General features: G+C 34.3%; 1 protein-coding gene across 1 annotated transcript in view; it reads right to left on the reverse strand.

The window, feature by feature from the left end:
* Positions 1 to 10,147: 10,147 nt before the first annotated feature.
* The window catches only part of si:dkey-12h9.6 (macoilin), an 81,823-nt gene continuing 77,729 nt past the window's right edge, over positions 10,148 to 14,241 (reverse strand). Inside the window, exons 10-11 of the mRNA XM_028797448.2 lie at positions 13,918 to 14,092; positions 10,148 to 10,843 (exon numbers count right to left, since the gene is read on the reverse strand). Coding sequence (XP_028653281.1) covers positions 10,662 to 10,843; positions 13,918 to 14,092 — 357 coding nt within the window. The 3' untranslated portion in view covers positions 10,148 to 10,661. The remainder of the gene's footprint in view (positions 10,844 to 13,917; positions 14,093 to 14,241) is intronic.

The raw sequence follows: 14,241 nt of genomic DNA on the forward strand, positions 1-14,241 counted from the left end.
GAAAAGGGAAATATTTTGCAATATTTTGTGGCACCCCTGTAAGGAAGCCGGGGCGCGCACACTTTGGACACCACCGTTTTAAGTAATATTTGGGGTGTTCTTCTTTCTATGATACTTTTTTTTTTAACAGTAATGGCCACAGCATAAAGGATCTAAGGGTCACTGTGCTTATGGGTTGGTAAGACCCAACAGGAGCGGAGACAATGGGAATACAAACTTAAATTCAACACTCTACAAAATGGTCTGAACAGAGACAAGAGTTTTATGACCAGATATGTAACTGATTGACCAGCTGAATACATCAGTGGCCTATCTTACAGACAATGTGCTTCAAAAAAACCTTACAGGACTTTCTCTAGTGATGGTTATCTTATCTCTACATTTTATTAGTTCATTGTTCTCTTCTTTCAGGGTTAATTCATCTCAGGTGTATTCATTTTGCTAACATTTGAACAAAAGGATTGTTAAGATGAAAGAAAAAAATCACTTTGCTGTTCCAATATAAACTAGAGTATTTTTCAGTTTCTTTGTTACACCTTGCCTGATCAGGGCCGGATTAAGACGAAATTGGGCCTGATGCTGCAGCGCAAAAAAGGCCTATTTTTTCTCTGCATTGGTGCACGTGCATTTGACACTCACCGTACATGCGCACTCAGACCGACCAAGGAGCCTTAATTTCTTGTGATGCAACCAGCCAGCCTTTATTGAACATGAATAATAATAACAACGTAGTATCGTGACAACTCGAGATTAACATCAAACTATGTAACATCAACATTTAATAGCAATTGTCTGATAGATAGATAGATAGATAGATAGATAGATAGATAGATAGATAGATAGATAGATAGATAGATAGATAGATAGATAGATAGATAGATAGATAGATAGATAGATAGATAGATAGATAGATACTTTATTAAGTACACTTAATGCAGAAAAGGCTAAACCAGATCATCTTAACCTAGGCATATTGTCACCCTAACTACTGCCCTAGTGTTGCTTACTTATATTGCTGTTTTTAGAGCCTTAGCAAGCGCAAATTCTTCGATAGTGTCAGTGAAGAATCCCCAAGATATTGCAAAAAACGCAGCTAAACTGTTTAACGTAAAATTGATAGCATTAACTTGAAATCTTCGGTTAACAATAAACACAACGACTTTATAGTTTCCTCACAGTGCAAAGAACAATAGTAACTGTATAATAAGTAACGCTGTGTCTAGGCGTCCGAAAGTCGGACTCCAAATTTCATTCTAAGAATTATTTTGAGGTTAATATAGCAAAGGAAAACTGTTCAGCTTCCGGAAAATTCTCGTCTGTTTTCATCTGGGCCTATTTCAGGAATGGGCCTAATGCTGCAGAATCAATAGCACCCATCTTAATCCGGCCATGTGCCTGATGAAGGGGCCTTAGCTGCCTCGAAAGTTTGCATTTGTAATCTGTTTAGTTAGCCAATAAAAGGTGTCATTTCACTCTACTTATTCTTGCATGATACTTTTTGTCAGAAATAAGGTCTTTCTCTTTTTTACTTATTACTGATTTCTTTTCTTCTTTTATTTATTCTTATTTTTTTTACACATGGCAGTGTCCATCATTAATAAATAAAAAACAGTAACACTTTATAATGACAATCATTTTTTTCTTTTATTAACCTTTACAATTGGATGAATACTACATTTATAACTATATTAGGTACTGAAAAAACATCTACAAATAATCAATAACTAATTTTTAAACATGTAAAGCAGTAGTAAATGTTTTATTATTACAAAGTATTACCAATAGATGACTTATCATTTAATGATATTTAGTATGTACTCACACTGGCAATCCGTTCTGTGCCCAAGCACGTTTGTCCACATGTAACCCCGCAAAGTCTAGTTCTTTGACTAGTGTGATTGCTACATGCCGGGCCAACCGTACTGTAACCTGGCCCACTTGGAAGAGGTGTGCTTGATCACAGTTCACTAGGGTTTGGGAACAGTGTGATTGCTAAACACGCCCGAGCACGGTAAACAAGACATGGCGTCAATGATGCGACAAGTCAGATAGTGCAATTCTCATTTCATTCAATACCATTGGAGTTAAAAACAGGTTTTTATTCTCATGTTACACATGAACATGATTTGTATTTGGCAAGAAAAGCTTTAACTTCCTCCCTTAATATCATTTGTCTCCATAAAATCTTCTCCTACGTGCAACACAATGAACAGTAAAATGCTGCACTGCACACTCAATAAATCTGTAAGAGGGAAGAGCATTATCCTGCCCTACATGACTCCAAAAAAACACAAAATAAATAAAATGATTTTGACACTCGGGCGGAACAGTGGCGCAGTGGTAGTGCTGCTTCCTCGCAGTAAGGAGACCCGGGTTTGCTTCCCGGGTCCTCCCTGCGTGGAGCTTGCATGATCTCCCCATGTCTGCATGGGGTTTCCTCCAGGTGCTCTGGTTTCCTCCCACAGTCCAAAGACATACTGGTTAGGTGGATTGGCGATTCTAAATTGGCCCTAGTGTGTGCTTGGTGGGTGTGTGTGGGCTGGTGCCCTACCCGGGATTGGTTCCTGCCTTGCGCCCTGTGTTGGCTGGGATTGGCTCCAGCAGACCCCTGTGACCCTGTGTTCAGATTCAGTGAGTTGGAAAATTGATGGATGTTATCACTCCATGTTCGGATCTTATTTTGGCTTTACACAAAATCGCATAGTCATGACTAAAGCGTGCCCAGGCCCACAACCTTTAGGCACAGTGTGAGTGCAGGCAAGCGGGGGAGTAGGGAGGAGAGACAGCCACGCTTGGGAATGTACCTAGTGTGAGTACACTCCAAGTGTTTATGTATGAACTAATTATTTAATATTTGACAATGATTTATTGTTGGAAGTTATTAAAAAGTGTAACCCTAAAAACTACTAAATCCCTTGCATAATTATTAAGGAATAAAATTAAAAGACAAACGGATTACAATTTTTTCAGAAACATTAAAGCAAGGAGACAATCAACTTGTAATAAAGAATGAATTTTTACCTTCAAAAAAGAATGAGTTTGCTGCTTTCAGATGAATGGGAACTGATTCAGTTCTGATGACTTACCATTGTATTGCATACTGCAAACATGCATCTACTACACATTTACTCTTATGTAATAATACCTTAACAAAGGCTTATTTTTTGATCTTCATTACGCTTATAAAACATCAGTAGATAATTTGTTCATCTAATTTTGAGTTTTGACTGAAAATCTGACATAGGAATGTGTTTCATAGGAGAAAGACATATTTGACTCTTTCAATTAAATATAAAGATATCTGAAGGTGAGTCTTTTTAAGCAAATGGAGAAATACATATTTGTTTGGTATCTTTACTTGGAATATAACTGGTGCCTTAATCTCATTTAATTCAGTCAGTCATTGCATCATGGACCATGAACACTGAGAACATCCTCTTATCCAAAATAAAAAATGAGGTAAAGATTTACTACTACATAAACTCAAAATTATATAACAATGCAAAGTGTGAGTTTGAAGTTGCAGTAGTCATGTTGACTGTTTGCTCATATCCTGAAATGAACCAAAATGAAAACTTTTCCATTCTAAGAAAAGACAAGCAGTGGAAAGCAGTTTGCCATGGAAACTAAATTATTTGTTAAGTCTTCTATCAGAAAGAAAGGTGAACCTGTTCAACTGTATTGTTCAGTAAAAGTCTCAAGAATTGCAGTTATTTTTGAATAATTCCCTTCTCCAATTCTTAGATATTTCTCTAATACTATTAAATAACTTTAGTTTTATAAATGTTTGAAAAGGATGAAACTCTCAATATAAAAGAAGAATTCTGGAATAACTCATTTTCAAATTCAAAACTTTATTATTTTTTTTGTTATTACATAACATTATTTATAAAAACACATTAACAACAGCCCTTTATTAAATCTATAACAACATCTGGTTTACAGCAAAAATTACCTGAATCCAGAGGTCACTAAACCTAATATTGCTCTGTAAAATTTCAGGTGTAAATAAATAAATAAATACATACATACATAAATACATGAATAAATACATAAATAAAATTCAAGATGTTAAGTCATTAAAGTTGAATTATAAATTTCCCATGAATGAGACAGGTTTTCCATGCAAACAATAAATAGCAAAACAAACAACTTTCCTCTACCTTAAAGGGTTAAGAAATACTTATAACAATAAAAAAATACTCTATGTTTCAGTGTTTGCAATACCTTACTGTACATTGTGTGTGTGTGGCTTAAAGACAATGGCTTTATATTTAGAACATTTCTTTGAATTTCTGACTTTCTCTCACAGGTTGCACGATGGTGCTGTGGTTAGTTGTTGCTTTCTTTTAGTTCCATCAACCAGGACTCATATCTCAAATAGTCCATGCATATTTTCTTTGTGTAGTGTTTTTTCTTTTTTAATGTGAATAAACGTGAATGTTAGATTAACTAAACTGATACTGGAAGGCATTGCTTGCCTTAGATTATAAATAAGTGTAAAGACAAATTGTTTTTGATAATTTGAACATGGGCATGTTAATTTACTTGCTGAAGATCTCACAGAGTCCGAGTAATGGTCTAAGGTAGATTAGACACATCCAAGCCTTTAAAGTTATGTTCTTTCAAACTCACTTAATTTGTGTAATGTTTGTTCTGTTACAATCAATGAACTCTGCCAGGATTGGCTCTGATACCATACAAATGGAAAAAAATAGCTCAGAATTTTAGAGAATAACCCACAATCATCTTTTGAACTCTTCACTGTAAAAATTTATATAAAAAAATAATAATTAAGAAAACTCCATAATGTTCAGTACAAAAGAAGTAAGATGCCTCAAATTGATTAAATTGTCTACAAAAAAATGTCCTGAACTTGAAAGGTCATATTGATATTCTATTAGAACTTGACTAATGTTACCCTCTACACACATTTAAATGCTTGAGGTTTGTGTTTAAAACATCATTCATTTAAAATGTGCTGAAATCATGGTAAACCTTTCAGTAGCAGTCCAGTATTATTAAGTTTTTCTTTTCTTAGTGGGGAAAGACTGAATTTTTTTTTGCATTCAAAGATGCTGTAATAAAGTAGTAAAGATACTTGGTTTAAGGGCCAATAGTTAAAAGTTGTTTTGTTATTTTGTTTGTAATTCTTGTCTGTGTTTGAGGAGGGTTATTGTTGTTGTCTGTTATATTTCTATATTTCTTGAGCTTCTGTAAAAGTTACATTTTGTCTTGGGACAGATAATGTTCTATCTAAATATTAACATGGTACCTGGGGCCTCATGTATAAACAGTGCATACGCACTAAAATGTTGCATACTCCCGTTTCCACGCTCACATCACGATGTATAAAACCTAAACTTGGCGTAAAGCCACGCACATTTTCACGCTAGCTCAAACCCTGGCGTACGCAAGTTCTCAGTTCGGTTTTGCAAACTGGCGTCATCCAGCGTTAAAGCAGTGCTTTTGTTCCAGTGTGGTTTCCCTTTCTTTTTAAGATCCACATCCCTGTTGTGGTTTTATCATATACACTGAAATTAACAACATATTGTTTATTAGTTTAAGGCATCTGATTGTAATTAACCTGTAACAATATAATGGTACAAGGAATAGCCAAACTATTCCAAATACCATAGCTGCTTTAGCGTTGTTACTCTCACTGCACCTTCTTCTTCTTCTTTCAGCTGATCCTGTTAGGGGTTGCCACAGTGGATCATCTTTTTCCATATTATTCTCACTACACCATTCGGAGTATTTATATCACTGTATCTGAGTGTGGAATCACAGCTCTACAGCAGTTGATTGGAAAACAGAATTGTCGGTATAAAGCATCAAGCACACGCTGCCTCAGCCATGCTGCCTATTTGAACTGCTTTCATGCGAGAAACGCTTCAGAGCCTTTCCTGTACGGACCTTGAAGTTCAGAAACAGTTTCATCCCATGAACTATAAACACAATCAATCAGTCCATCAAGTGCTCCTTGTAGAACTGTTTGTACTTATTAGTACAATCACCTCACTTTATAAAGCGCGTATTTACATATGATGACAACATCATTTTTAAGATGAAATGCAGCAAAATGTTTATTATATTATACAGATAAAACTTTAACTTCATTTAAATAATCTCTATTGTTAATAATTAAACACTGTGTCGCAGCGCTAGCTAGGAGCTGGTGTTCTGTTCACGTATTGTTCCTGCCTCGTGCTGTATTGTTGCTGGGGCTGGCGTGACACTGGAAGGATAAATGGATAGAATAATTAAACATGTACTACGAAGATATTTTAATGTTCCTTAAAAGTTTTGAAGAATCGGCGTTCTCAATTTACAGATGGCTTAACATCTACTACAGAGCTGATTGTGTGGCAATTGGGTATTTGGAGAAAGAAAAGGAAGGACAGGAATTGGGAGTTAGTATGTTTCAAAGAGACAGTACCGCTGTAATAAATTATTTCATCGAAAGTCGCGCATGGCGCAGCAAGCATCTTGCGTGAGGCAGGAACAATCTCTGGAACAGGCGCCAGCTCGTCACTATCACTGCGCCACCGTGTTCCCATGTTTAATAACATGCTTTAACTGCTATCATCATGAAAATGATATCAAGTATACATCTCAGTATTTAAATTATTCAGAGAGCTGTAATATCATGAATGTAATGGATTCTGTGTCTTGTTGGATGAAGAGAAAGGCCGTTTAAGAAGCACGTAGTGATTCACACACATAGAGCACATAGAAGAACATATACAAAACAAAGCTTTTAACATGCTACTTTAGTTATAATGGAATTTGAGAAACTAGTAAATTAAACCATTTTAAGATGAAGTTTGTGATGTTTGACTTTAATGACAAAATAAACTATGTGACTAAAGTGGAAATTTCGAGATTAAAGTTGATATTTCGAGCTTTTTTCCCACTGTGTCCCTATTTTTTTTTCTTTTCTCTGAACCCTAATAAACTTTCATATGATAATCAGATGGTGGGCTATGACTCGCCTTTTCATGGTGACTTTGATATCTGACAACTTCTTTTTTATTTTGGGCACTCTGTGACTTTGTGAACTTGAGCTTTAAAGTTTCTCCGACCCTCTATGTCACTCAATCAACTTCCTTTTGTTGTTTATACCACTGTTTAAACCAACAAATAGTATGTTTTTCCTTGACTCCACTTGTTGTTCGCTGAAATTCTATTTCCCCCCATGCTTTTGCCATTGCCTTTTCACAGAACGCTGAGCTTAAGGGCTATTTATATTGATTTGCATATTCAAAGAGGCGTAATTCTGGGAGGAGTTTGGGGGGGTGGGAGCAGGCGTGTACAAATGCGTTACTTTTCACGCTTACCGGGATTTATGGAGTGGAAGAATGTGGAAGTTGGCAAACGCACAGATTTATGCATCTGGATTATTTTGTGCGTATGAAGATTTCTGCTTTTGTCCTTACGCCATGTTTTAGTGTGAATTCTTCACACGGTGTTATGCATGAGGCCTCTGGTGTCCATCAAGTATGTGTAAGAAGTTAGCATAGATCATCCATTAAAGCAAAAACAGTGAAAAGAAGTGTTTAGGACATTACACAATATGACTAACCTAACCTTGCATTACTGCATTTAAACACAAAAGAAAAAATTATCATTTGAACATGGTGTCATTTATGCACCTCTAAAAGGGCAGGAAAGAATCAAAAAGTATATGGCTTTTGGTTCTTAAATTGAGTTTAATCTCTGCATTAAAGTACTGGAGATGAGAGCTTTCAAAAGTTAGAGGTGGGTACATTTGGTGTATTAAGAATTAAAAAAAAACTTGATCATTGGAACTGGCTTTCTAATAAAATAAACTGCAGTATTTTAGATTATATAAAATATAAATACACTAAAAAGTGTTAACCAGTCTTTGCACATTTTCCCTGTAACATTTGTGATGCACACCTTTAAAAATGCTTGTAAATTCAGCATAGCAAATTATGTGGATGTGTGCTGATGGTGTGTAATTGGCACAATTCATAAGTACACCTCCTAAAAAAGATCACAATATATAGCAGAAAAAAAGAAAATTCTGATGAAGTGTACAGAATCTATTAATCTGGAATGCATATAAATTCTGTTACACTAACTACTGCGAAAGTGTTAAAAGTCTAAAATCATGCATCTGTCTATTGACTGATGCATGAAATTGTTTTAGTTTTTGATTGCCTTCTTTCTAAGACAAGTAGTAGATATCAGCGTCTTAATGTCAGTGTATCAGGTAAGGGTAATAATATAGTTCCCTGTGGGTGATTACTTCTGGCAAAGACAGTGTAAAACTATATAAAGGAGAAAACATGCTACCCACAATTACCACTTAATTCACACTAATGATTTACAAATAGTCATAAATTCAAATTTCTTCAGTATAAATTTTTACAAAGTATGTGACATGAAATTCAGAAATAGCACTTTGGCTATATATAAACTTTGTCCTCATAAAGGATTTATAATTGTGCATTAACATGCTAGCTTCCTTCTGAGTTACAAAAGAAATATTAACAGTACATAAAAAACAAGTTACAAGTCAAAACAATTAATAAATATAGATATACAGAATACAAGCCAACATACAGTATACAAAAATAAAAAATAATTATTCTTTGAAGTTTTAAAGAAAGAAGCAAAGGTAAGTTCAAAGATTTGCACATACCTTTTACACATGTTCTACATTCGGATTAAGCTTAGGTTTTAAAAACATAGAAAAATTACAAACAAATGTATATATGGCTGCAGATTTATAGCAACACTATATAAATAACCTGTCATAGCCCAGCTACCTGTTTTTATGTAGTAAGAATGCATGACATACTTAAATACACACAGTAAAAAAGATTATACATTTTTTGAATGCCACTCACTGTAATATGTTGTAATAGCAGCAAACAATACAATTTCACCATTCAAGGAATGGAAGAGGATGCCCTCATAACGGTGGTTTGAAATTTTTAGAGCAACAGAGTAACTTGTTAAACCACCATCCCACATGTACCCCTTAAGCTATTTATTGATTAAAAATGTTAACGAATTCAAACCAACACTGAGTTGGAAAAGGTAATTAGAAATATAGTAATGTGACAGAAAAAAATCTCAAAATATGCACATCCCACAATAAACAACTACTGCATTTACTACTTAAGACACATTTGTATTTCATGACAAACTATCATAAGTCTTAAAACCTACATAAAAAGAACACTGTCTCCAACAATCTGTCAAAATTCAGTTAAATACTCAGACAAGAATGTCTTCTATTTCCACAGTACTAGTACAATGTAAAAGAAAAACAATTGTGGGATCAAAGAGTTCATAAACAAATACATCTTACTATTAGATCTCCCTATCAGTTAATGAATCTACTCTTTAGATGATCTATTTTTTGAATCACAACTTAACATTTTTATGTTTAGGCCATCACACTGACCAGCCTGTAAAACTATAGGTTAATTTGAGTGTGAGAATAATTTCCAGTGTTGTTCTCTGAAGAAAAAGAATGCGTCCAATATACTGTATTATGTTGTACTGACCATCATGTATACAATGACACACAAATTGCAAATCTGGTATGTATAATATTAATGCAATATGTATCAGGAATGTAATGAAGTTATTATCCATGTATTATCTTCTCATGGTAGTTTCTAACTAATTAGGAAGAATAACAAAGTAAACAACACATTTCTAAACAACAAAAAATTGAAAACAATCATACATTGGGTGACTTTTAGCCTTTTTTAACATTCTATAAACATATAACATAGTAACATCTCAGCAACTAGTAAACATGAAATGAGAATGTTTTGTAAAATTTCACTTTAGCTGCGTATTGCTGATAAACAATTGGTAATACCTATAGTAAAGAAAACTGATGCCATTGTTAATCTAAGTGTCTTCTCACATATTTTCATATTTCCGTTTAGAAAGAAAACAAAATTTCATGCTACAAAGTTTATAAAATAAAAACATCTCAAGATTAAATAAACCTAAAATGATTGCGTATAAATTATACTACCAACATATGCCAAATTGTAGGAATGAAACCACTGCCTAATAGGTACATTATATTAAAAATTAAATAGGTACATTATATTAAGAATTAAATTCATAAAATCATTTATCGCACTTTTGAGCAAGCTGTAATAGCCTAGATGGCACTAGCAGCCTTGAATCAAAATACGTTTTAATTCAATTTTATATATCGAAACCGCATAGACTTTAGTCTGTACTTTCTCCGTGAGTGACATAACTCACTTGCACAAATACAAAATCGTCAAAACTGTGCATTAATATGAAATAACTGGATCATCCACATTAGGATTTCTGAAGGAATGAGAGTAATATGAAGCAAGTGCCATTCAGAAATCATTTTTGTTATATATGTATACAAAGCATAAATTTAGAAACCCTTCTAGGGTTTTTCTATACCTTAACCAACCTTCTGGGTCCTCTGACTAATCTGTTTTAGTATGTCCATAAATTTTCACACTGAAAAGCTGAGCAGCTTCGGCTCTTTTCTCCTAAGATAGAGATTTGTAGAAAAACTGTTTAGTGCTTCTACATATTCAGAGCCATAGCAGCTACATAGTGCAACATTCTGTAAACTCACTCCAAGCTTCAGTATAAGATGGGTAAGAACAACAGCTTCATTTTTTAAGACAGTGGTACATTAGTGCATTAGGGTCAAGAACATAATTCTCAGAATTGAGAAACTTTGTTAAATATTGAGGTGTTATTTGATGTGGCACACCATATGGCATGACAGCCATAACTTCTGCAATCTTTTGCTTCATCTCCCCAATCTCTTGGTCCTGTTTCATTATTTTTCCTAGGGAACAAAAACAAACATTTATTCAATGAGAATTACATGGGGCTGTGGATGAACTGCACTGAATGTACAGTATTTATTAAGCACTCTATATGTGACAAAAAGCTGAATTTTAAATATATTACAAGTTGGGAAAGTAATCAGCTTTAAGTAGTGGTCATTAACACAAATTATTGTATACAGTACATGTATAATCTCGTTATTTAAGTTGCGACAATTCAGTTTTTTTTTTAAGTTTCTGCTTTAAAAAAGGTATATTTTACATCATTCCATCTATTAATCTTAATCCAATTATTCCATTTCAAGGTAAGGGGAAGACTTAAAACTTTAGAATTCAGAGGTTAAATCCTAGTGACAGATTTTCTTCTTAAAATGATTATGTTGTATAGTATGTGTACGGTGGAGAATGATTTAGCATGGCTATGTGAGTAGATGTGCTCTGTGATGGAATGGTGTCCCATCTGGGGCTGCTTTTTACCTTGCACCACATGCTGCCATGATATGCTTCAGTCCCAATGACGCCAAAGTGGAATGATTGCAGAAATAATGATACATCAAAAATTTTCCAGGAAATTTACTTTTAAATCAATTTAAAAAAGAATATTTGACATGACTGTGTTATATTACTGGCAAAAGAGTCAGAATGAAAGGTGTTTACAATTAGGCAAAAAGTTTTAATGCCTTTTGCCACTTAACAATAAAAGAAAGAAAGTCAGCCTTCACAAATAAATAATAAGCCTTTAAAATGTGAACATGTAGCGATAATGTAAAATTAACTTAAGGAAAAAGTTATGAAATAAAAATGGTACACAGCTTAATAAAGATATAACAAATAGCACAAGCACAGTACAAGTGAACATAATATAAACATGTTCATTTTGCAAATAAAATATGTACTTTAAATCCACATATTACTAGTGAATCTTACCTTGTAACAAAGCACTGTTAATGTAAAAAAGACGGACAAAAAATGGACATATGGGTGGATGGTGAGATAACCCAATGTCGTTACCTCTTCAAAATGACAGGCATGCATACCTGGAGCTAAAGAAGGGCTGTCTGTTACTCCAAACGTGGAGCTTAGTCAGTTGTCATTTGAGGTTATATACATCTCAGGCAAGAAGGTCTGACACGTAGGAGAAACGAGATGAAAACACAATGTCTGTCAGGAAAGTGTATGAATGACAGACACAATGTCATACTGGGAAGGCTTTGACATTCAGCTTAGAAAGTGAGTAAGAGACTAAGACACTTCTGAGAGACAGGTTAATGCCAGTTGAGGAAGACCTAGGGAGGCAGTAAAGGTTTGTGTTCATGGTATTCTTTCTCTCTTTATCCTCACTTGAATATTTTACTTGATAAAATCTCTCTATTATATAAAAAAAATCCTAGTACGAGACAAGACTTTTTCAGAGAGATAATTTCAAGTGCCGTGAGACAAGACTTTGTGCCAGTTGATTTAACCATGCCCACGGTCTACTCACCTCTCATTCGTGTGAATGCTATTGTCAGACACAGTTCCTGTGCTCTCAGCTCTTATAAATTTTTACGTTTTCCTCATTTTAATACAAGACATACAATCTGTTCAATTCCTTCGATGTAGTCCTCTTCTGGACAATAATTTTATACATTCTAGATGACATGTCAACGACTAAGCGAAGAAGAAATGGCAGTGCGTCGAAAAGAGGCCAAAAAGCGTTGGAGAGAAAAGAATTCAAAAAAGAACAATAATAATCTAAGTGCAAATTCGGAAAATAAGGAAAGCTATAATCAGCCTGGACCAAGTGGAATTGAAAACCTAACATGTCCAAGCGGGGGCGGAAATAAAAGACAAAGAATAGAAGACAAAGTAGAACATTGTAAAGATGTCCAAAAACATTGGCACGATACGCATGCAGAGCAGGTTAGAGATTATGAAAGTACTAAAATTTGAAAGTCTCAAAAAATTGATAGTAAAGATCACATTAGCGCTAATGAATGGAAATTATTACTTAGTGAAATAATGGAACAATGAAAAGAGATTGAATATTTGGACACAGGTGATATGACAGAAGTATGTAGATATTGTTTGGCTTTAAAGTTTAAGTCGGAGACTTGTAGATTGTCTAATTCATGTGGACATCAGGGAAAAGTAGTGTTTCTTCCCAATAAAAGATTTGTTATTTGGTGAAAGTGAACTCCACAACGCTACAGGCAAAATAACGGCATCTACAATAATCTGTTCACGTTCACGTCATTCAATGCTCAAAACGTAGATTTACACGATTCAGGACCATACACTATGAGAATCTGTGGTCCCGCAACAATTAAAGCTACTACAAGTTTAATTTCAAAGAAACCACAATTCTGTCAGGTTTATACTGTACTTATGATCATGGAAAAGCGATGCAACATAGGATTGAAAGAGTTAAACGATCGGACGTATTAGAAATTCTACAGCCAATAATGGATACAAATCCATATGTTCAAAAGTATCACAATTTACACAAAATTTATCTGAAAAACATGGACAAAGAAGTTTTCTTGGATTTCTATATGAATCCGAAAGATCACACTCACGCTCAAATGAACATGTGACGAATTGTCAGCGATAATAGTTTCAAAAGATGGAGATATCAAAGACAGAGTTGATATTCATGTTTATCCAAAATTACAGCACGATTCATCGCAAGCTGCAGATCCAGGAAATGACTAGCGTGTAGGGCACGTACAGGGGTTAGAGAGTGAAGCGAGCAGGGAACAGAGCCCCTATTAAAGCAATACTTTTGATATGTTTTGGCTCCTTGACATTGTTTCTGATGTGGAGAAACACTAGGATGGTGATTTTTCTCCCTAATGTACACACACATGAATGTATGTATTAAAAAATATTTTAACTATCATATTTTTAGATGTATACCATACTCTGAGCCTGTCTTATTATTAAATAAAAATGAATGCATTAAATAAGAATATATAATTGTTATAAATATATAATATTATCAATTCATGTTAGAATGAACATTAGTAGAATACAAAACAGATGGAAAATTGCTTTTAGTGCTTCCTATAACACATTTGGCAAAAATACTAACTTTGTGCAATTCCCAGCTGTCGTCGCGCATCTCCCAGTGCAGAAAAGAGATCCAACTTGATCCTGGTTTCGGCACTTAGATTGTATTCCAGGTGTTGATTTTTATCCTGCATTGCTGACAAGGCTGACAACAACATTTCAGCATCCTGTTCAATACCTTTATATTTGCAAAGCATCTGATAAGGGAAAAAGTCATAAAATATTAGACTCACGTTTTCAAAAACTCTTTGACTTTGATCAGTACTTAAAATTACTTAGTAAACATTTTAAATAGTTTTCTCTGTATAGACTTTGGGAAGGTCTTCGGTTATGTAATTAGCGGTGA

This window comes from Erpetoichthys calabaricus, chromosome 3, assembly GCF_900747795.2.
Source record: "Erpetoichthys calabaricus chromosome 3, fErpCal1.3, whole genome shotgun sequence".
Lineage (NCBI taxonomy): Eukaryota > Metazoa > Chordata > Cladistia > Polypteriformes > Polypteridae > Erpetoichthys > Erpetoichthys calabaricus.